Source organism: Sitophilus oryzae, unplaced genomic scaffold (genome assembly GCF_002938485.1).
Source record: "Sitophilus oryzae breed Bouriz unplaced genomic scaffold, Soryzae_2.0 scaffold_358_pilon_pilon, whole genome shotgun sequence".
NCBI classification, from domain to species: Eukaryota; Metazoa; Arthropoda; class Insecta; order Coleoptera; family Curculionidae; genus Sitophilus; species Sitophilus oryzae.
In genome coordinates, this window is record NW_022146927.1 from 1578727 (window position 1) to 1604269 (window position 25543).

Genomic DNA, 25543 nt, shown 5'->3' on the forward strand with positions numbered 1-25543 from the left:
TCCTCAAATTACCTCTCTGAAGTTAGCGCTGAAAACAAACCAAAGTCTAACCAATAAAAAAAACTCGCGGGAAAGTTAGAAATGTCATTTTTTGAAAGATAGGTATAGGTTAATTAATTAGGTTTTGATAATTTTGCCATTTTTGCTGTTAATTTTATGGATAAAATTATAAACATATAAGATGGTCCTCCAGAACACCGGGAAATATCGGGCCGATAGGCCCGAAAAGTCCGATCAAGTTCAGAAACCCGAAGAAACAGCCGTTTTTAGGTAACAAAATTATATATTTTCTAAAGGACTGTTAAGTGTTTTGTTTCTTGTAAATTATATTGCAGAGAGGAGAGTTCGGAGTTTCGATTACGACAAATGTTAGAAAACGATGCTATAGATGCAAAATATGGTTTTGAACGGGTTCAAGACAATACTGAACGAACTGGCTTTCTTTTAAACATGCATTCAGTAAGTTTCCAATTCTGTTGCTTTCGGGAGTTATAAAAACTATTTTTTCGAATTATTTAAGACCGAAATACTTGACGAGGATAAAAGATTGTGCGCCGCAGTCGATTATTATTTTATGGAAGAAGATGGAACCAGATTTAAAGTATCATGTCCATTTATGCCCTATTTTTATGTACTGACAAAAAGAGAACTCATACAAGAAGTAACACAATATCTTTCCAAGAAATACAGTGGTGTTTTTGGGAAAATTGAAACAGTGGCAAAAGAAGATTTGGATTTGGTACAAAATACACTTTTTTTGTTTGTTTATAATGAAAATAAATATTTTTTAGCCCAATCATCTAATAGGATTAAAACAGAAATACATTAAACTAAGTTTTTACAGTCAGGCAGACTTGATAAAAGTAAGAAAAGACTTACTAAGACAAGTCAAAAAGAATAAGGCAAGACAAAGTGAAAATAGTTACTACACAGAAATGTTAGCTACACATTTAACAAATAATATGAACGAAAATATAGTAGCTAAAGCAAATACAGATCAAACGGAGAATATTTTAGATATCAGAGAATATGATGTGCCTTATCACGTACGCGTCTCAATTGATTTAAAAGTGTTTTGTGGGTCCTGGTATACAGTTAGAACAAGGGGCTCTAGTGATGCCCCTGTAATCAGTCTGAGAAGCGATATAATTGAACGACCTGAGCCAATAGTCTTAGCTTTTGACATAGAAACAACAAAACTACCTCTAAAATTCCCCGATGCAGCTACAGATCAAATCATGATGATCTCATACATGATCGATGCTCAAGGGTATTTGATAACAAACAGAGAAATTCTCTCTGCAGATATTGAGGACTTTGAGTACACACCTAAACCAGAGTTTGAAGGTAAATTTACCATATTTAACGAACCAAATGAGATGTGCCTTCTCCAGAAATTTTTTGATCATATTATGGAGGTGAGGCCTCACGTTTTTGTGACATACAATGGTGATTTTTTTGATTGGCCGTTTATTGAGGCCAGGGCAGCAGTATATGATCTAGGTAAATTAAAATATACATTTTTTTATGCTATACATGTATGAGAACACTTTTTTTAGATATGAAACAGGAGATAGGTTTCTCTAGGAATCGCGAGGGCGTTTTTTGGAGTAGGCCAGCTATGCATATGGACTGTCTTTGCTGGGTAAAGAGGGATTCCTACTTGCCTGTCGGGTCGCAGAATTTAAAAGCAGTGGCTAAAGCTAAATTGAGGTAAGAAGTGTTATCTATAATGATTATTTTGCATTTAGTATTGGTATGTCGGCTAAAAATATATATGAAGATATAGTTGAATTTATTCCCATAAATCATAATGCATGTTTTCTATATTAATATCATTTTTAAGTTTTCATTCTTTGATAAATGGTTATTATTAATTTTGATTAACGTCATATTTCTCTCTTTCTATATTCTTAGTATTGGTATAGTCGGCTAAAAATATATATGAAGATATAGTTGAATTTATTCCCAAAAATCATAACGCATGTTTTCTATATTAATATCATTTTTAAGTTTTCATTCTTTGATAAATGGTTATTATTAATTTTGATTAACGTCATATTTCTCGCTGTTTTAATATGTTAAAGACGCACAAAAGGTGATTGTAAATTTTGCCTCTTTTACATTTTAAAATGTTCATATTGTTTTAAAGAATCAAAACCTCTGACAATGAAAACGAAATGATGAATAATGAAATATAAAAATAAAAAGTGAAAGAAAAAATTAAATAAAAAATGAAAACAAAATGATATTACCATAGAAACGCGTTTTGATTATTTGGGACTTAGAAAATTGAACTGTTTTCACATTTCTTCATTTTTCTCTGAAACGGTGTGGAAATTTGGAAAAGTATAAAAGGGATTAATGTTTTTAGAACAAGCATAAACTATTATAAAAAGTGCATTTTTCTCAAAAAGGTTTTAACTTGTGAAGAGAATCTGGGGTTATATAATTTTTTTACTTCTAGAATTCCGGAAAATACTCAATCATCAATCACATATATCTCTGTTTTAATAAATTTTCTTTCCAGTACATATGAACTACTTTTTCTCTAAGCAACATTTTTCAATTCTAGAACTAAAACGATAAATATCCAATCACTTACAGCTTTTTTTTAATGTATTTTTGTTTTTGGTCCATATGAACTACTTTTTCTGTAACTCATTTTTTACTTTCTAGAACCGAACAAGTAATTACCCAATCACATATCGCTATTTTATTAAATTTTGATTCTGGTACATACGAACTACTTTTTGTAAATCATCAAAAATCCTATTTTCCTTTTTCTAGATACGATCCGGTTGAACTGGACCCAGAGGAAATGTGCCCCTTGGCCGCTTCCGACCCGCAAGTACTTTCGAACTACTCCGTTTCCGATGCGGTGGCTACCTACTACCTCTACATGCAGTACGTGCATCCGTTTATTTTCGCGCTGTGCACCATCATCCCATGCGAGCCTGACGAAGTGCTGAGAAAGGGTTCGGGTACCTTGTGTGAAGCCCTGCTCATGGTTGAGGCGTTTCACGCTAATATAATTTTTCCTAATAAGGAAGAGACGGTGCTGAACAAGCTGACGCACGATGGGCACGTGTTACACCAAGAAACATACGTGGGGGGTCACGTGGAAGCTTTGGAGAGTGGTGTTTTTAGGGCTGATATTCCTTGCAGATTTCGGTAAGTAGATAACTTGTCTATCTGGATTGAAAATTGCTTTTTGTGCCTCGCCTCAAACGTACAGCCCTTGTTTATAAGGGTACAGCCTTGCCACAAAAAGTATAATTTTTATTCCTAATAAAACAATATACTACCTTTTTATTTTTTAACTACATATTTTTTTGCCGAAAAAAAACTTATTGACGTATTATTTAACTAGTCTAGAGTCTATTACGCTGTACTGTTCGGGTCGCTCTCAGGGGTCGGGTAAGGCGGGTGTGTAGCCGAAGGAAATATATATTATATTTCAGAAATCTGCCTAAGGCTTAGCCTGATTGTTACAAACCTTAGCAATTTGTTACAAAACCATATAAATTTTATATCACTTTAATTACAAAACTTCAATCTATTTCCGTATTGTAATGGAATTTTAAATTATGTCTTTATTTTCGAGAAAATTTAGTCCAAACATAAGGAATATTTTGTTGATGTTTTACCATCAAAATCTTAAAAATAAAGAAGTTGTCTAAAAATGTGCTACAATACGGATATATCGTCCTATTGCTGCCAAAAGTCACTAACTAACATTTTTCCGAACAACCAAATTCAATTTCTATGTTTTGAAGCGGAGAATCGATTGCAAAAATCATTAACTACGATTTCTGGCTATTTATGTTTTATTTTAATACCGAATAGTTACTAACTATAACATCTTTATGCAATGCAATTCATCTGTAGACGATTTTTCTCGGAAGTAATAAAAAGTAAGTTAGTGACTTTTGGCAGCAATGGGACGATATGTAGTATAATCCTTTATCTTTAATTTCCTTCTTCATTTGTGTAAAAATACCTAGCGAGACAAGAAAAAAAAGTGCGATTCGTGCGGTGAGTGCGGCTCTGGTCAATGTGCGCGTACCTAAGAGACAGCCTACTTAAAAGTAAAAGACACTCTGTATCTTAGGATAGTACCTGAAGCCGTCGATTCCCTGATCGAACAAATCCCAAAGACGTTAGAGCACGGTATCAGCGTAGAGGAGGGCGTACCCATGGACCTGGTCACCAATTTATCGGAAATCAGCGAAGAGATCCGGGCACAACTGACCGCTTTGAAGGACCAACCTTTGCGTCTGGAGAGGCCTTTAATATACCATTTGGATGTGGGGGCCATGTACCCTAACATCATCTTGACCAACAGACTGCAGCCCTGTGCCATGGTCAACGAGACTATTTGTGCTAGTTGCCATTTTAACAAACCCGGGGCTACTTGCCAAAGAAGCATGGCATGGATGATGAGAGAAGAATACAGTAAGTTTTTACAAAATACATCTAATTAAAGGGGAGACACACCACTAGATACCTAAAACTCCATTTATTCCTTATTGAAGTCATATAAAGAAAAATACAGCATGCTGCAACATTAATAGATGTCTTTGGATTTTACCTAATTTTCCATTTTTAATCTATTGATGTGATTTTTTTTTGTATTTTTAGTGCCCGCTTCTAGGAGTGAATACCAACGCATCCAGCAACAATTGGAAATGGAAAAATTCCCGCCATCTTACCCTGGTGGACCTCGAAGGGCGTTCCATGAATTACCCAAGAAAGACCAGGCGGAATATGAGAAGAAACGTCTTCAAATTTACTGCAGAAAAGTATACAAGAAGTTAAAAATTACCAGAGTTGAAGAAAACACCACTACAATTTGTCAAAAAGAAAATTCTTTCTATGTGGACACAGTCAGAGCTTTCAGAGACAGACGGTAAGATTTTTTATAGGAAGAATTTTGTAAAACCTATCGGAAAAAAATGATAATATTTTAAATAGTTGAAATTCATAAATATATTTTGAACACCCTGTTGGGCATTTAACTAAAATATCTTTACATATTTTTTATTTGTCTCTATAAAACTCCCCTACCAAATTTGATTAGTCCAACTTCAGAAACAGTGGCATCACTTAGAGTTTTTTTCACACTGAGATCGAACATTTGTTTAAACAAATTGAAATATTACAAAAACTAATAATTTTAGCTATATAACGTTATATACAGGGTTGTTCACCACATACGACACGGAGTATTGTAGCTAGAGGTGCGAATTCTAGTTCTCTCCTTGGGAGGAACTAGTTCCTTAGTTCTAGTTCCTCCAGAGGAATAGTTTCTTGAACTAGGTCTTTAGTTCACAATAGTTCCCGACTAACATTGACATCCCCCTTGCTTGCTAATGCGTTTCGTTGTCAGTCAGAACTATTCACAGTATGATCTGTATGATTTTTATAATGTACGGAGGTATAACGAGACGTGTAATTGTGTATGTTAAAAACATATATAGGGAAATTGAAAGAACTTTCGTTGCACGTCATTAATGACACCATGCGTCTTATGGAGTTTGCTGGTGGTCGTATTATGATCTGCAACGAAAGTTATTTTAATTTCCCTTATAGGTAAGTTTTATGGCAGATAAAAAATATAAAAAAGAAACTCAAATCAGAGTTTAAAAAACTATATCACAAATCAATTAGAGCAAATATTACAAAAAATTGCATTTTTCCTCACTTCAAGCTTTTTGTTTTTGTATAAAAATTCAGAATATCTACTTCGTTTTATAAGATATTTCTTAATTTTAGGGACCTAAAGTGAAACATTCCCGTAAAATATTTAAAAAACAAACTAAAAGTCAAAAACAGTGTCCACGACAATTTTCTGTGGTAATTACACCGCGCCGCGCCGGCTGTGGCAATAGACAAGACCGAATCCATCGTCGTCGCCTTGTATTATATCTCGGATCTGCCGCCTGAATAGATTCCCGTGAACTAGTCTTTTAATAGTTCCTCTATGTCCGGATCCGATAACATACGGCTGGCACTCCCCACGCCTGCCTAGCATCAATCGCGCTGGCTGATCCATACGTAAACTAGTCTTATTTAGTTCCTCTAGTTCCTTTAGGTCCGGATCCGATAACATACGGCATATGGCTGGCACTCCCCACTCCTGTCTACCATCGGGCTACGCGCGCTAGCCGATCCGTCGCCGTCGCATATCATTCTATATCGGTCACAGTCTCGATCCCGGAATAGGTCCTGAGGAACTAGTTCTTTGAGAAACCAGGAACTAGTTCCGTTCATTCCGGGGTCGGAATAGTTCATTGGAACTAGTTCGTTCACGAACTACACACCCCTAATTGTAGCTAAACGATTAGATTTTTACAAATTGTAAGTTTTGGATTCGTTGAAGGATTATCAGAGCTACAATTTAAAAATGTTTTTACAAGATACAGAGTGACCCAAATAAATAAAAAATATCAAAGTTGTATTTTTTTAAATAGAACACCCTGTATATTATTATATTTTTAGATTCTACGATTAAAATAAAGGTAAAATATACAGGTTGTTCCATTTAAATTAAACAAGTTATTGCCGTTTAAAGCTAGTAATTATTTAATATAATTTTTTGGACATTTTCTATTAGGTAGTATAATTTTTATTATTGCAACACAATATCTGATCAATAAATAATCTTCAGTAAATATTTAGTATTAAAACCTTTAATACTTTTGGAGAAATAAAGCCTTAAATTTTTTACTGCAATTTCACAAAATTGAAAATATTTCAAAAACGGTTTAAGTGCTATAGAAAGGTTTAAGTGCGATAAACCTTAATCAAATTTACCTTTATTTCAGTTGTAGAATCTAATAATAGAATAATATACAGGGTGTTCCATTTAAAAAAATACAACTATAATATTTTTTATTTATTTGGGACACTCTGTATCTTGTAAAAATATTTTTAAATTGTAGCTCTAATAGTCCTTAAACGAACCCAAAACTTACAATTTGTAAAAATCTAATCGTTTAGCTACAATACTCCGTGTTGAAAAAACATAATATGTTATATGCGCCATACTTTTTTGAAACACCCTGTACACTATAATAATTTTATATTTAACATTTCTTTTTGTAAACCTCTTGTTAGTCATGTTCTTGTGACTTCTTATCTATACTTCACTTGTCTGTTTCTGACAGTTACGAGTATAAAGGACTGTCGAAAAAAGCGAAACAGGCTGTCACCGAAGCTGTCAAAGGGGGTGACGCTTCCGAAATCAAGTCGGCCAAGAACAGGGAGGTGTTGTATGACTCTTTGCAGCTAGCTCACAAGTGTATCTTGAATTCCTTCTATGGCTACGTCATGAGGAAGGGGGCCAGATGGTACAGCATGGAAATGGCGGGAATAGTGTGCTATACAGGGGCGAATATAATTACGAAAGCCCGAGAAATCATAGAACAGGTAATATTTTGACGTATTTGTACAGGATGTCTATTTAAGTACAATAATATACCAATCTTTAAATTTAAAATACAAATTTTACTAATTTATTTATAGTTTTTGAGAAAAAGTGATATTATAATGGTTTTGTTTTACCTGGAAGGTATGAAACCCCAAAAATATATATTATAACTTATATTTATTAAAGTAAACATATCATATAGTCTGTCCAGGAAAAGAATATAACACAATGACAGTTCACTGACATTTCATTTGTCGAAATATGAATTATCTCGCAGAACAGACTATCATAAATGTTCCAATCACCTCGAATGATGTATTTATTGAATTTTTTCTATGGTACTTTTGAACTACTCTACAAAATCATTGTATTTTATTAGGTGGCAACCCTATTTAATTAGGAAAGTCGCTTTATAAATGTATATAGCGATTTAGAAAGAAGTTTATTTTATTTTTCGTGGTACATTTGAACTACTCTACAGGTTATCTTTTTATTTATTAGGTGGGAAGGCCTTTGGAGCTGGATACCGATGGAATATGGTGTATACTTCCCGCATCCTTTCCAGAAAACTTCACAGTACACTCGACCCACGCGAAAAAGAAGAAATTTGTGATTTCCTATCCTAATACTGTCCTAAACGCCATGGTATTTACAACACTATCTCCTAAATATTCAGATGTTTCGTGTTTTTAAAGGTTTTTATCGCACAGTATATGTTATAGGTTAAAGAACACTTCACGAATCATCAATATCATGAACTAGTTGACCAAGAAAAAGTGGAATACAAAATCAGAAGCGAGAATTCTATATTTTTTGAAGTCGATGGGCCGTACAAAGCCATGGTTTTGCCTGCCAGTAAAGAAGAAGGTAAAAAACTAAAAAAACGTTATGCTGTCTTTAATTTTGACGGATCTCTAGCAGAGCTTAAAGGGTTTGTTTTGAGTTTATTTTAATTTTAAAAGAATAATTTTGTATTTTTTTGAAAAAGGTTTGAAGTTAAAAGACGTGGTGAGTTGCAACTGATCAAGAATTTTCAATCTTCGGTTTTCGAAGCGTTTTTGAAAGGAGACAGCTTGGAGTCATGTTATGCTGCTGTAGCTCAGGTGAGTAAAAAAAGTATTTGAGACTTTATAAAATATCTGAAGGTTTTTTTATTATTTTATTATTATAAAAATAAATATTATAGGTAGCTGATTACTGGCTTGATGTTCTCTACTCCCACGGCAAAAATATGCCCGATTCCGAGCTTTTCGACCTAATTTCCGAAAACCGATCCATGTCAAAGAAGTTGGAAGAATACGGAGCGCAAAAAAGTACTTCCATAAGCACAGCAAAACGTTTGGCCGAATTTTTGGGCGACCAAATGGTCAAAGACGCCGGCCTGGCTTGCAGATACGTCATCTCGAAAAAACCGCACGGAGCTCCTGTCACAGAACGGTACAAACGAACTACTTTTACCTATTTTTGTGAATTTAATTCATTTTTAAATGATGTAGAGCTATACCTTTGGCGATTTTCCAAGCCGAAGACGCTATTCAGAAGCATTATTTGAGGAAATGGCTGAAAGATGGTTCAATCAACGAGGTGGACATTAGAGATATTTTGGACTGGAGTTACTACATTGAACGTCTCGGAGGAGCTATACAGAAAATTATTACCATTCCGGCTGCCATGCAAGGGGTAAGCATGTGTTTTCTAACATTTTGGCGTGTTTGTACATTTCAACTACTCATTTTATCTTGACCGTCCATTTGAACTACTATGCATTTTAAAATCTAGCAATGGATAAAAAGACTGTGAAAGTAGTGTATAAAAAAATGGTTTATTTTTTGTTATTTAATAACAAAAATATAGATACACTACTTGAGACTGATTTGTGTAAACTATTTTTGAAGCTCCTTTCTAAGATTTATACACTTCGCATGGAACCAAATATAAAATAAACAAGAAATAACATAAAATAAACTAACATCAACGAAACAAACCCGAAAAAATTCAAATTAAAGTCAAATATGTCAAATAAATCTGACAAAAGCATTGAACTCCTTACTTAGTCTTTTTATTTAGTGTTTTAATCATTATTAATAAATTTGTGTACTTATTACTAGCCTAAATTATTTTTTAATGGTATTAAAAGTCTTGGTACATTTGAACTACTCGGTAGTGTTTTTTAATGAATATAATCATGAATAATACTGATGTTATATCGATTCTTCTATTAATTTATAAATGTTTTTTTAGGTTCCAAATCCGGTACCAAGAGTGAGGCATCCCGATTGGTTACATAAAAAGATCTTAGAGAAAAACGACACTTGCAAACAACGACGTATAACAGACATGTTCTCGCGTTGCTCCAAAGAGGAGTTTAGTAGGTCAAATGAAGCGAGCAGCTCCATAGGTCTGTAAAATGTAATATATAGGTATTAAAATTACACTAAAAATGCCTGCCACTGTACAGAGTGTTCTAATTTCCTATAGGTCCTAAAGGTCACCCTCCAGTTCTGGGACACTCTGTACATAAATTGCAACATTTCTAAATCAAAATTTTATTACTAAACCATCATTTACATTGTCTGAAACAACTCTAGGCCACAGAAATAAGTTAATATAGAGACATCCTAAGACAAGTTTGTTTTTTTTTTTTGAAAAAAAATGTTTTTTAAGGTGACATGGAAGACATAGGTTCAAAACAAACATCTCCCGCTTTTAAAACACCCACAGTTGCCACAGTTAATAAAAAACGTAAACGAGGACCGGACAAAGACAACCAATTTACAGAGGAAGAACTTGATAAAACTTGGAGGGAAGTACTGGGAAATCCTCCACCCTTCGGTACGACCAAAAAAAGCAAGACCGAGTGGATCCTGTTTCAAAAAAGGAAGTGGCTGTTTCAGTCTCTGCAGAAAAACCTTGGAAACCCGAACAAAAAGAAGAAAAACAAAGGTAGTATGGCTGTGTTGAGGTCATCGGCTCCTGGGACTATGGGGGGATTTTTGCAGAAAACACAGAGGACTTTATTGACCACGCCATGGCAAATTCTTCAGATTATTTCTACTGCTACGCCTGGGGAGTTCAAATTATGGGCACTGGTAAGTTTTAACTTATTGTAATTGAATAAAAATGCATTAAAGACTGAAAGAACACGTATTTTCTCATTTTGATTGGATTTTTTCTTAAAACAAACTTTGATTTTATAGATTTTTATAAAAAAAAGTCGTTTTTTTCCTTTAGGTTCAATCAGAATTGTACTGTGTGAAATTGACAGTACCTAGGATGTATTATGCCAACTTGAAAACGCCTAAAGCTAGAGAGGAAGGTGCATTATTTAAAAAGTGTAACAGGACTTTGCCCAGAGCCCGCAAAGTGTACAATCTCTATCTGTATTCTGTTCCTGAAATTTTGTTTATAAAAAACAACGAGTAAGTGTTTTATTATACATATTTTTTTTTAAATATATTAATTGGTAATATATTCCGACCCCAGAAACACGCCTATGAGTTCTTTCGTGAAAAAAAATATATGTTCTTCGTATTTTCTAGCGCGTCTCAGCGCCAAACGCTACACTTTTATTTAAAACGCTTTATAACAAACTTTACAGTCTGTCCAATAACAAAATCCTTGATAGTGTAGAATGTAGAATGTTTAGGAGGGGAGTTAATCACCGCGACCTTATAGATCTATTGTGTGTTCCCCTTTCTTGAGTTATAACGAGTTATAACTCATCATACAGTCTCAGGGCTTTAACAAAAGCCAATACCTGAGACGGCTCCACTGAGCACTCCATCCTCGACATCAGACGTACCAAAGTTCATGGCACGAATGGTCGTCGTCTCGGCGCACTCAGTGATAAGGTGTTCTGGTGTTTCCCCATTTTTTCCACAAAATCTGCATTCGCCGTTGTTTCTCAGCTTCAGCCTACTGAGGTGTTCGTTGATGAGACAGTGTCCTGTTAGAAACCCCGTAACAATCCGAAGATTGTTTTTACTTAAATCAAGGAAAACCTTTGATTTTTCTCGGTCGTAAGTTCTGAGGAACTTTTCGAGTGTCTTAGACCGTTGGAAGACACCCATTCCAAGTTACGGATGGAGTCTTCCAGATTCTTCAGTTCCGCTTTCAATTGGTTCCCGTTTGGAAAACAGAACGGTTCTGGTCCAATTAGTGGAGTGTTCGCTCCTTTCCTAGCTAGATCATTTGCTTTTTTATTGCCTTCTATCCCTTGGTGAGCAGGCACCCAGAGTAGGAGGACTTTATTTTCTTTGCCTTATTTGTTGAGCTTCTCTAGGCATTCTTTGACCAACTTCGAACTGACGGTTACTGAGTTGATCGCGTTAAGTGCTGCTTGACTATCGGATAGGATGACAATTTTCTGTTTTCGATAGTTCCTTATCTAAGATAAATTGTACGCATCTTTCGATAGCGCAAATTTCTGCCTGAAGAATACTGGGGTAGGTGCCCGTTGGTTCGGAGTATTTAGTTTTCAGCCCAAATATTCCTATCCCTGTCATTGCTTTGGTTTTGGAAGCATCAGTATACCATGTGATGGTATGGTCTTTTATATGCTGAGTAAGCGTTTCTTTCTTCCAATCCTTTTTATTACTCAATACTACAGTGAGGTGTTTCTCAAAGTTGTAAATTCTTGGTATGTCATCCACTGGGAGTTGGAGAAGTGGAATTTTCTTTTTGAGGGTGTTCCAAGCCCCTGACCTGAAAATTCTCCCAGTACTATTTCCGTCAATGACCATTCTAATCCTTGATAGTGATAGAGGTGTCTCTCAGTTTAATTTCAGAGTAGTTTATTTTAATTACAAAGAAACGATTTGGGACAATTTGAATACAAAGCGGGAAATTAATATACTGGGTGGCGCACCACATTCGCCTCGGTTGATTATACGAAAGCGGAAAGATGTAGAAACAAAATATTTTATGGGTATATGTCCGGAGCAATGTGCACAATTTAAAATTATTTTGAAAAATACAGGTTGTTTCAGAACTAAGCTCCATACCAAAGTTATATTTTTTCTTATAAATATTATTTATTAAACTATTGTAGGTAAATTAAATAAAAGTAAACTGGTATAAATTTAAATAAGTCCTCCAAACCAAACCTAATCTAATTTCGATTTTGAAAATAGCTACAAACTGTCACTAGAAACTTGCCATGGCGACACTAGCCCTCTTGGTTGCCATTTCATTGAAAAATTGCTCTTTATTCAAAATTTTAGCTAGATAGGTATAGGAAATCTTAATATAGTTTGAAAGAGCATTTGAATCTGCTTCGATTTATTATAAAAAATACAGGGTGTCGTATTTGAAATAACAAAAGTTTTTATGTAAAATAAATCCTTAAAATAGATCAGCAATTTTTGATACCCCTGTATAAATTTAAGGAAGCAATAACATTTTCCAGTCAAGTTTATCTCTACATTTAAACTCACCCGAAGAATTAATTCTGAAAAGTAATGTATGTACAGGGTGTTAAAAATAATCTATTCTATAGTAGCATGCAAATTTGAATATCTTTAAATATATCAAAAATCAAAGATTTTAAACATATTTAACCCTTATAATAAATGCCTTTTTTGGAGCCCAGGAATCCAAAAATGAAATAAAATACCGGGTGTTCCATGAGAAAAAATATAACTTTGGTTTGGATCTTAGTTCTGAAACACCCTGTATATTTCAAACTAATTTTAAATTGTGCACATTGCCTCCCCACATATACCAATAAGAATAATCAATCGAGGCGAATGAGGTGCGCCACCCTGTATTGAAAATTTTAGTGACAAATGATTTCTTCAAAATATTATAAAAAAAAACTGTACAAATATTTAGGGTGTGTGTTAATACAAAAAAAACAATAGTGTAAGTTAAACAAAACACCACATACAAAAAACATCTATAAAAAAGAACTATTTCTTATTTTCAAACTTAAAGAAACTTCCTTCATTATTATTATATTTATCAATATAACTTATGTAGAAATAAAAGAAATTTTAATATTGCACAGAAATAAATAAAACACGACATAAAAAAAACGAAGAATTTTATTAATAATTTTAATAATTTACAAACACTTACTGAATTTTATACCTTAAAAGTTGGTCAATTAACTTTATTCTTATTTTTTTTGTAAACAATACCTTTTGGCCTTATCTCTCTATAGTTCTATCTTTTATTGTTTATCCTATCGTGCGATATGTCTATTTTACGAGATGGTATACAAAATTTATTGGTAACTAAAGCTAATACAACTCTCTGGGTCTACAAATACTTTTCCTTTGATTATTCCTCCACTTAAAAAAACAGAAAATACACTTAATAACACCAAAATGCTACAGCAATATCGCAAATATTTTTCATTTTCCAGAAGGTTGGTTATTTGACATAATTTAACACTAATAATAACATTTTAAGCTCAGTGTATTTTTTCCCACAGAGAACTCTTCATATCCATATCCGACCCAGACGTGGAAGGCATCTACGAAACCAAGACTTCCCTAATATTCAGAGCTCTGGTGTCAACCAGTTGCGTTTGCAAAGTATCCAGAGGCGTCACGCGCCTCGAATCCTTCAGCTTGGATGAGCTGGAAACCGTTCCACTAAACAGACAACCTTACCTTCCCAAAGATTCTTTGAAGCATGTTTATCTGTACCATCACAGACACCAGACCAAGCCGCAGCATATGTTTGGACTGTTTTTGACGCCTCTCAAGAAATGCCTGATTGTGGTGATTGATTCTGTCAGGACGAATCTGATGCCTAATATGGTTAATTTGTACAACACCGAACGTTTAGCAAAGTAAAGAAAAAAAATCATTAGATTTTATAACCTACTTGAGATAAGTAATTCGCGAATTGACTTGGAACTTTGAATTTTCTTATTCAAGAAGGATATAAGATCTAAGGGACTAAATTTGTATGGTTTAGACGTATAAGGTTGTCCTTGTTTAGGAGCAGCGATATGACCTATTTCAGATACGTATAAGTATTTGAAATACAGATATAAATACATTCATATGCAAAAAAACGCAACTGAGAAATTTTTAGTCAAATTTAAACTGTTATATGTTTCTTATTTTTAGCCCTATTTTCATGAATTTTTTAGCAAACCGTATACAGGGTTGTTCACCACATACGACACGGAGTATTGTAGCTAAACGATTTTTGCAAATTGTAAGTTTTGGGTTCGTTAGAGGACTATTAGAGCTACAATTTAAAAATATTTTTATAAGATACAGAGTGTCCCAAATAAATAAAAAATATCAAAGTTGTATTTTTTTAAATGGAACACCCTGTATATTATTACATTTTTAGTTTCTACGATTTTTTTTTAGAATTTTAGAATAAGTGGGAGGGGGGTTAATCTCTGCGACCTTAGAGATCTATTGTGTCCCCTTTTCTTGAGTTATAACTCATCATACAGTCTCAGGACTTCCTACGGAGACCCGTGTCCTTCACAGTCGAGGAGCTACGACCCAGGCCGGGTAGACGAAACGGTAGCTTGTGTCGCCTGTTGGGTTTAGAGGTAGGAGGTAGGCTCCCGACCCTTGGAGGAGGTGGTAGCTTGTATGCCACTTGCGGAGGATGGTCTCACGCAAGTGTCAGCCACCTCTCCTGTAGTTCTCTTTGGGTTTGGCCCCTTGGAACTTTCATTGTTACTGTTCCCAGTGTCGCTAGGGGGTTTCCCCACAGCTTCACCGGTGATGTTTTTATTACTATTATTACCAGATCTCATAGTGTTCCTATGAGTCGCTAGGGACAGTCGGTCCACTTCTACAGAGCCCCGCATGTAGAAGTAAGGGGTAAAATACAATGGGGTGCCCCCCGGTGCCCCAAGGTTGAGGCTGTCCGTAGCCCCGCCCGGTATCGTTATATGTCTTGGTGCAATTCCCTGGCCACGACACTACAGTCAGGGACAAGACGATGAGTGAGATGCTTCTTGGACCAAGCCAAGTGCTAGGGGGGATTCCCCCCAGCACCTGACCAGGAGCTTCCCCACCAACGACAAGGTCTTGCATCTCCTAGGGGAAGGTTTCTACGATTAAAATAAAGGTAGATTTGATTAAGGTTTACCACACTTAAACCTTACTGTTTTTTAAATATTTCGGTTTTTGTCAAAATACAGTAATAATTTTAATGCTTTATTTCTGTAGGCGTATTTAAATTTTTAACCCAAATATTGTACTGAAGTATTTCTATTTTCTAAATTTTGTGTTGCAATAATAAAAATTATACTACCTTATACAGAGCGTCTCAAAATTTATTTTAAATAATTACTAGCTTTAAACGGCAATAACTTGTTTAACTTAAATGGAACACCCTGTATATTTTATGAGAATCAGATGCACAATTAAATTGTATTATACCATTTTTTAACTATCTCTTAAGTAATCTAAGTTTTCGTAGAAAATGCATTTTCTTATAATTTAGACCTCATTTATCAACCATGTTTACCCATGGAATATTGAAATTTTAAATTATTTTTAAAGATGTAACAAATTTTTAAAGAGTACAGATACTAATATTGTCGATATAGTTCGTTTATTTCATTAAAAAAAATAAAGAAAAACTGTAACTGTTTAAATATTTATTAGAGGACCAATTAATATGATTCCAGTTTTCAAACTACATTAATTGACTGTTTGCGTTGAGTAATAATAATTGTTCCAAATACTAAAAAACTGAATTTTGTATGTGTATTAGATAGTGTATTAAAAAGTAACACCTTAAGAATTTTGTTTCATTTTTTGACGAATGCTTATTTACAACAGAGACGTTTATTTTCATAACTTATTATTATATTGATTTCCGATTCAAATCCACCATTATTTAGAATACTTTATTAACTAACACAATTAAGTATGTAATTAATTAATATTTGAGCGGATAATGGTGGTATATTTAATTAATGGTATACTCTGGGCTAGTAATATTATCATTTTTAGCACCTGTACATTTTGTACATTTGTTGCTTTAAAAACAATTTAAAATGTCAATATTCCATGGGTATATTGATAAATGGAGGTCTAAATTATAAGAAAATGCATTTTCTACCAAAACTTGAAGAGATAGGTAAAAATGGTATAATACAATTTGATAGACAATTAAATTGTACATTTGATTCTCCTAAAATATACAGGGTGTTCCATTTAAATTACAAGTTATTGCCGTTTAAAGCTAGAAATTATTTAAAATACATTTTTAGACACTCTGTATGAGGTAGTACTATTTTTATTATTTCAACGCAATAACTGATCAATAAATAAACTTCAGTAAATATTTAGTATTAAAAACGTTGATATCCTTGCAGAAATGAAGCTTTAAAATTTTTACTTCAATTTCAAAATAATTGAAAATATTTCAATAACGGTAAAGTTTAAGTGATAAACCTTAATCAAATTTGCCTTTATTTTAATCGTAGAAACTAAAAATGTAATAATATACAGGGAGTTCTATTTAAAAAACACAACTTTCATATTTTTTATTTATTTGGTACAGTCTGTATCTTGTAAAAATATTTTTAAATTGTAGCTCTAATAGTCCTTAAACGAACCCAAAACTTACAATTTGTAAAAATCTAATCGTTTAGCTACAATACTCCGTGTCCTGTATATATCTAGCTCCAATACTCCGTGTCCTGTATGCAACAACCCTGTATAAATATATCAATTTTAATTCGTAAACTCAGTTTTTTATAAACTTTAGTATTTGGCATATTATACAGGTTTAATAGAGGGTGTATTTTTTACATTAACTTTAAAACACCCTGTGCACAATAATTTAGTGTGTAAATTTTCCTAAAATATAATTTTACGGTCAAAAACATGACTCCTGACCATTTTGTTTTTGATTCTTGTCAATACATGCTTTGGTTAATATTTAAGAGCGAAATGAAGTGATTACGATCAATTTGCAATTTTTTCAATTATCATTACTTTTTGATGTAATTTTTTAATATGACGAGATGGTTTTGGTGATTATTGTCGTCGTAACGTCATTTTACGCTGCTTGGATACTCTATATTAAAGTAGAAAACGGTAAAGACTGACGATACAGTCCTGATTTTAATAAACATTAATAACGATCTGTAATACTAAAGTATACAAACAGAAAAAAAAATTAAAAAATACCCAATAGTTTGTATTGCCCTCCCTTGGCTCCTATAAATGCCTGTATACGTCCTTTCATACTGTCATTGAGGCTGCATATGTCATATTGCGTTATGCTCTTCTATTCTTCTTTAAGAACCAAGCGAAGTTCATTTAATGAAGCTGGTACCGCTTCGCACCTCTAAACCTCCGGCCAGGCATTTCCCAAACGTCGAACATGATGGGTAGTTTATAGTAGTATATAGTTCACAATAATAATCACCAAAGCCGCCTTGTCATATTGAAAAATAACTTCAAAAAGAAATGATAATTGAAAAAATTGCAAATTGTTGATGACAAGTTCATTTCGCTCTCTCTTCATGATCCAAAGAAAATGCTGAGGAGCCATGGTTCTGACCGTAAAATTATATTTTAGGAAAATTTACAGATGAAGTTATTGTACAGGGTGTTTTAAAGTTAAGGTAAAAAAACAACCCCTCGGTTATCCCTGTATAAAATGCCAAATACTAAAATTTAGAAAAACTGAGTTTACGAATAAAAGGTGGTACAATTATATACAGCTTACTAAAAAATTCAAGAAAATAGGACTATAAATAACAAAAATATAACCAAAACGGAGAAATTTGACCAAAAGTTTCTCCGTTGCGTTTTTTTGTATCTGAGTGTATATTATATCCTTTAATATTGGGACAAGAATATGTATGTTATAAAATAATAATAATAATAACCAACATGGAATTTTAGATTGGAAAAGCTTCAGCAAAATGCAGTGTTGCCACCTGAAGACATTCAGTTTGAGATAAAAGTCGAGACTGATGTGGCTCAAGCTTACAAGCTCCTGAATAAAGCTTTGTTGTCATACAAGGAGGAGAAAAAAGGACCTACAATGCTGGTGCTTCAGACCACAATGGATGTTCAGATACTTCAAGGGGTCATTGGTGCTATTAATGATTTTCCTCAAACGCAGATATATGTTAAGGTATTTTCTGATTTGTTCTTTGACAACATATACATATTTTCTAATTATATTTTTTTAATTATTTCTTAGGATGACGATGACCTTTACAATGTCCTAGAGTGGCAAAAAACAGGTGCTAAGGCCATAGTACGTCATTACCTTAACAGCGAAACTGCTTTGGAAATCATGACGGAACAATGTCGATATTTCCACATCCCTCTGGGTAACTACCCGACCGATCCCGCCATTTTTGGGGCTGATTTGTTCTACGCCCGTCACTTAGTGAAAGCGAACCACGTCCTATGGTGCTGTCCACTGGACAAGCCAGATTTAGGTGGCAGTGAGGAGACAGATACAAGGTTTGCTAAGTTTTCCTTTTTTGCGTTTCAAAAATTTGTATAGGTTGTGTGATAATTTATGCAAATTTCAACAAAATAGTGTTGTGTACGAACATCAATCTTATAAATTGTAATTTGTTATCAAGTATTTTAATACTTGAGTTGCAAATTGAAATTGATTTTTTAAACTTTTTATAATGGGATCAAGAGACCCACTATGATTTTTTGTGCTTGACTGATATTTTTAGTATTATAGTAGTGGGAACTATCGAAACATTTGATAGTTGCAATTCATTCGAATAATTCGATAGCTAGTAAGAAAACATTAATTCGATAGCTAGTAAGAAAACATTCGTCGAAAACTATTCGAATAAAAATTATCGAATAGATGCGTCATCTGCCTTGAAATATTGTATTCTAGTAATTCGGCAGCAAAAACCATTCATTTATAAAATTCATTTAGGATCGATTAGAATAAAATATGATCTGGATTTTAGTTGTCGCCCGGCGACGTAGGTTTCCTTCCTAGAAACCCGACAGCGGTCTGTGGCAATTGGCAGTGGTATGAAAGAAGCCGGCATCTTTGATTTTTTGCGTCAGATAAGGACACATTATTTTTTTTATTGAGGTGCTAGTATTTACACAGAAAATACATTATGAAGGGCGCTGTTGCCATATATTGGTATTAGTTGGTATTATCAAAGAATATTATTCTTTGGTATTAGAGTTAGGGATAGTATGTTTATATATTTTGCATTGTTTTTTATTAATATTCTGTTGTTACACTGCAATAATACTTTTTATTTTGGATGTAGGACAATTATTTTTAATGTTTTTAAGCAAATACTGGTTTAATAAATAATAATAACAGTAATAATTTGTTATACCTATTAACAAGAATATTTAAAATCATGAAATATAAACATTTATTTATTTTTTAAGTAGTAGCAAAATGTAAACAACAAATTAAAAGTCCAAATTATTTATATTAGATTCTATTTAAAAATAATAATCTCTAAATTTTTTGGCAGCGTTGGTTTATTAAATAATAATAATTACAGAACTAATTTTTTATATTAACTACAAATTTTAAAATCATGAAATATAAACATTTATTAACTTTCTAAGCAAATTAGAAATCAAAATTATTTATATTACTTTTTATTACTTTATATTACTATTTAAAAATAATATTTACTTTATGGCATTTACTTTAAAAAATAAATGAAATATTTCTTCGCAAAAAACTACATGTAAGAGAATTAGCTTAAACAAAATACAAATATCGTTAACTTTTTTTTAAATTGGCACGTGTAAAACTTTCAATTTCATTTTCCGATCCCAAAATTTGAGTTCGATAACCACATTACTTAAATATGATTATTAAGTTCAACTAATTCATATTATTAAAACATCTAAAATATAAATATGTATTTTTAAACTTAATTGTAAGTTCATCTCATCTCTCTTAAAAATTGCTACTTCTCAAAATTTCCCATTAAGAAAATAGACCATATACCATATAAAAGTAAATAATTGAAAGATCGGGCTACGGAAAATCACACAAATTTTCGGAAAAATTTTGACCACCTGAACACGGCACACAATCGTCAATTTAAAAAAAAAATACTGTTTTAGTATTTTAAATATATTACAAGGCGAAGTTAAAAAAATTTGAAAGAACTAATAATGCACTGACGCACACAAAAATCAAACGAATTACTAAATATTTCATTTATAAAAAGCATTCGATAGTCGTGGCTCAATGATAACCATTTAGTCGCACGGTCGGTCAGGTTATCACATATGCTTTAGTATACAAATGAATGAATGATTTTATTTGAATAAAACCATTCGATAGTTGGAATCATTCATTCAGTAACCATTCGATAGTCTAATTCATTCGATAGTTCCCATCGCTAATTTTTAGACACACTGTATAACATTATTTTGAATCTTCTAGACTTCTAGCTGAAAACCAAGAAGGATCTAGCGAAGTACTTAATGTTCCTGGTTGGTACTCTTCAGTTTGTGTTGCTTTAGACATAGATTGCCTTGCCATAAATACATTATTACAATCCCATCATGTCACAGACATAGAAGGTATAGACGAAATTCAAAAAAATTAATATTATCACTGTATTTTTATAATAATTTTAAGGAACAAGTAACGCCACTGCCTTCGATACCAACCAAGGGGTGTCCATAGATGAAATGTTATCAGGAAACAGCGCTCTTATTTACAATGAGTCTGGTAGATGCGCTGAGGCTTTTAGAATACTCAGAACTATGGCTGGTGGTTGGATGAGGGATATATCACTGTACAGAAACCCGTATGCTGACTATCAAGTCATACATTTTTACAGGTATTTCCCCCCAAAAAAACTATTAAAACCAAAATTCACATTGATTATAAATATTTATTAAATTAATATGAGTTATCTAATAAACTATTTTAGATGGCTGAGATCTTCTAAATCATTACTCTACGAACCGGCAATCCTTAGAACGCTTCAAACTCTGATGAAGAAGCTGTTTTTGCAATTGGTGGCTGAACTGAAACGCCTAGGTCCGAATTTATCCAGAGTAGTTCTAATGAACCGATTTAAATTTACGTTCTTTTTTAGGTTGTGTGATAATTTATGCGAATTTCAACAAAATAGTGTTGTGTACGAAGAAAAACAGCGTTGATGATGCAGTGGCTAATGTTGAATTTGTGGTCAATTCTATAAGAAATAAGGAATTATTTCACTCAATTGATATATCTTACAGGTATTTTTTTTTCTTAAATTAATTCATTTAACACTTTATTTTAAACGCTATATAATCATAAATTGGACAAGCAGATATCGTTCGTTTTATACTGAAATATATATATTTTTTTTGCCACAAAAAAAAAGAAATTAGGTCTCGTTATACCTATTAAACTAACAAAAAAAAACGTCGAAAATGTTTATAATCTAATATAGATCATATAAATAAGAATATTATTGTACGCCCTGATGTGACGTCATATTATGATGTTGACTACAGTGTGCCAAAGGGAATCACGTATCTAGGTGTTTGATGGTCTAAGATTTGGTTTTAATATTATCTTAAAGATATTTTTCCCAAAATGAACTTAGTTTTAGTCAGTGTTGGTAACATTTAGTATGGTTTGGTTTGGTTTTAAAAATTTTATTTGTAAATTAATACCAGTCATAAAAATGAGAAACTCATTTTTATTCTGATGTGACGCCATATAGTTTGAAATAATATTGGCTACAGAGTGCAAAAAATAAAGGCGTATATAGGTGTTACATGGTCTAAGATTTATTTTTAATATTGTTTTAAATAGATTTTGTTGCAAAAATAAACATATTTTTTGAACATTTGGTGTGATTGAACTTTTAAAAATGATATATGTATATAATTTTATATCATACAAATTAATAAGAAACTAATTTTTGCCCTGATGTGACGTCATAACGCCGATGTTAGCTACAAATTATACAGAAAAACGTGTCTAGCTGTTAGATTCTCTATTGTTTATTTTTAATATTATTTTAAAACGATTTTTGCACAGCTAAACTTAATTTAAGTCAGTGTTGGAAATATTTAGTGTGATTGGTTTGGTTATGTAGAAACTAATTTTTGCCTTGATATGACGTCATGTCATGATGTTGGCTACAGAGTGATATATAACAAAACGTGTCTAGGTGTTAGATGGTCTAATATTTATTTTTAATATTACATATTTTAAACTGATTTTTTTTTAAATAAACGTAATTTTAGCCAATGTTGGGAACATTTGGTGTGGCTAGATCCTGCAAACTATTGCGGTGTGAAGGGCAAAACTCAACAGGAATTAGATAAGTCTACTGAAGCAGTTGAAGAAGAAGAAAACGAGGAAACTGACGAGGTAATTTTTTTCTAAATATTATATTCTAAGTATATACCAACTAAATAAAAATATTCTTATTATAGCCTGATATTGATATAAACTGGAGCATGGCGGAACAGCTTCCAGAAACAGCAAGATGTAGGGATAATTTTAAAATCATCATTACCTCGTATCTGAACGCCATCTACATGAGCATGAAGAGTAACAGCAATAAGGGAACACCGATGGTACTGAGTCAACCCACATATGGTCTAGCAAGTCACGAAGAGGTTGTAAAGTACGCCAAAGATCTGATTGCTGGGGAAATCAGTCAAAATTTATTCCAGTAAGTGATAAAATATCCAGAGAAATAAGTAAACGTAGATTCGCCGTAACATTATCTAGATGTCTTCTAGGTTTACTTATTTCTCTGGGTTTACCGATATATTTTTATTACGTGAATTGTGGTAGGTATAGTCCATAGCAAATACGTTTAAATAATTTTTAAACGTATTTGGTCCATAGGCTTGGTGCATTTCAGTTGATTTCAACAAATTCCGACCGCAGCGCTTCCTGTTGATTGGTGCTTCGTGGTTTTGTCATAATATTTAAGTATTTTAGTTTTTTGCTAGTGCAGTTATTGAGACTATAAAACACTCAGGTACGAGGTTTGTGTGATGTAACACTGTTTCGGGTAGTAAAAAATAAGTGAAAAAAAATTCGAACTAGGCGTTTTGTGTTGTGACAATTTCAAATGTTAATAAAATTGCTGAAAAAATGTTAAAGCGTAAAGGAGAGCGTAATTAGGGCGTTGTTGGGTTCAATAACATTCAATAACTCAACTTTCACGGAAACAACATTTTATAGCTTCATAGTTTCTCACACCGATTTGATGAAAAGCAAAAATGGATGCATGCAGTTCGACGAAACAAACGAGTAAACAAAGTGCTCGTTACATACTCAAAAAATTAAATAGACATATACTATGAGAGGATAAAATATAATTTGCAATATTAATGGTATACTTTTTTTAATCAACTAGTGATTAAATGTTTTATAAGCATCTAAAATTATGCCCCACTAGCAAAACCGATGATTAAAAATATGCTCGTTACCGTAGTTGAACTCACCTAAAAAGTTTTTTTAACTGTGGAATAATAAATTATAATACAACATTATAGACCTTCTGAAGATATCAAAATAGAGAATGCTCCAAGCCTATAAAGACGATCATCTTAAAATAGTAGGAAATTGGACTTGGGTTGAAATTGGACTTTGATCCTGACCATTCCATATTTCTGATTACAATAAATTTAAAAGGCACTAAAAGAAGGAACTAAAATTGTTGATTTCAGGATGACAGAAAGGATTCACAACCGGTTAAAACCGGCCCCAGATGGCACTAGCGGCGCTTTAGATTTTGTAAAATCTGTGTGCCACGTGTTGGGACTTGATCCAGCTGTCGAAGACGCGGTAGATAACTTGAAAAGCAACTTATTAAGACTCATAGGTACGAAATGGTTTTAATTCATATTAAAAGAGACTTTTTAAACTAAATAAATTTATTATAGGGGTTGGAGAATTCTCTGAAAAAGCCGTGTGGACTGATACTACAGTTTCTTATGTTGTGCCACAAATAATTTGTAGGCAATGTAACCATTGCAGAGATATAGGTAAGGCTTCATAAGATGACTGAAATAGTTGGTTATTCTGATTTTGCTCATTTGGTCGGTAAGAAATTTAAGAAATTAAAAAATTCCTAGAATAAAAAACTAGGGAATTTTGTTTAAGTGTAAACCTAAAGTGTGTACCAGGATGTATTTCAGGAAAATATTTTAACGTCTAGAGTGGCTCCAAAAAGTGTGAGTGGATCGGGATGATCTTTTTTAAATGAGACATCCTGTATATTATTGCATTTTTGGCTTGCTTTCAGATCACTTTGCATAATCCGAAGATATGGGTAAATATATTTCGGTAGTTTCAGAGGTATTAATAAATAAATAAAAAAAATATATTTTTTTAACCTTTCTTAAAACAATTATTAAAAATACAAGAACTGTCCTGAAATCAAAACTATATCAGGTATTTACTTTAGATGGTCTATACTTACTTTGCTATAAATATCGTGATCTTAAATTATACAGGGTGTTCAAAATTCTACGCCAAACTTTTTAAAATATAAAATAGTTTTTCTTGGTTTTTTTTAATGGAACACCTTGTATATTATTTTTTTATTAGATGGAGAATTAAAAAATGAACATTTTTTGTATTTAGAGTATTTCAAAATTTTTAACGGTTTCGCAGATACTCGCGTTATTATTTCATATGCCTTCTCAATGGTAAAATACAAGAGAAAAAGCATTGGGTGGCTTTGATAAAAATTTACTGTGGAAAAATCGCTTACTAAACAGTTATATTACATTATTCAACAAAAAAAAATATTTTTAGACTTAGGAAGAGATCCTCATAGGACTGAACACGCCTGGTACTGCCCTCTATGTAGAGCAACTTACAACACCGCCGAAATAGAGTGTTTCCTCCTTGACACAATTTCCAGAAAATTTCTGGCTTACAATCTGCAAGATCTACAATGTAAAAAATGCTCCCAAATCAAAATGGAGAACTTGATAGTGCACTGTAAATGCGCATCGGAATTTAGGTGCCTTGTTTCTCAAGAGGACCTAATAAAATTGCTAGAAACGTTTTTGAAATTGGCTGAGATTTTTAATATGCCTGCCCTAGCAGAAACTGTGCAGCAAATTTTAAAGCTTACGTAAGTTATTTGTATTTTTTAATTGTTAGTAACTTGTTTTTTTATCTAAATAAATTATTTTTACTCAT

At 32.8% G+C, this 25543-nt stretch overlaps 1 protein-coding gene across 1 annotated transcript; it reads left to right on the plus strand.

The window, feature by feature from the left end:
• The first annotated feature begins 44 nt into the window (after positions 1-44).
• On the plus strand, positions 45-25542 carry LOC115884963 (DNA polymerase epsilon catalytic subunit A). Its single transcript, XM_030903686.1, has 29 exons — positions 45-270; positions 336-459; positions 521-739; positions 792-1503; positions 1560-1713; positions 2791-3174; positions 4115-4458; positions 4645-4912; positions 7173-7434; positions 7937-8080; positions 8158-8366; positions 8424-8538; positions 8622-8872; positions 8932-9115; positions 9677-9833; positions 10100-10524; positions 10667-10854; positions 13872-14234; positions 18289-18523; positions 18593-18861; positions 20804-20943; positions 21002-21206; positions 21300-21409; positions 21468-21612; positions 22615-22741; positions 22807-23048; positions 24058-24212; positions 24274-24375; positions 25151-25542. The coding sequence occupies exons 1-29, from the start codon at positions 182-184 to the stop codon at positions 25477-25479; spliced, it is 6651 nt and encodes a 2216-aa protein (XP_030759546.1). The 5' UTR covers positions 45-181; the 3' UTR covers positions 25480-25542.
• The last annotated feature ends 1 nt before the right edge of the window (position 25543 follows it).

Coding starts and splice junctions, on each gene's coding strand:
- LOC115884963 (XM_030903686.1), top strand. CDS start 182: ATGGTCCTCCAGAACACCGGGAAATATCGGGCCGATAGGCCCGAAAAG. Junction 4,913..7,172: donor AGAGCTTTCAGAGACAGACG/GTAAGATTTTTT, acceptor TGTTTCTGACAG/TTACGAGTATAAAGGACTGT. Junction 22,742..22,806: donor AAAACGAGGAAACTGACGAG/GTAATTTTTTTC, acceptor TTCTTATTATAG/CCTGATATTGATATAAACTG.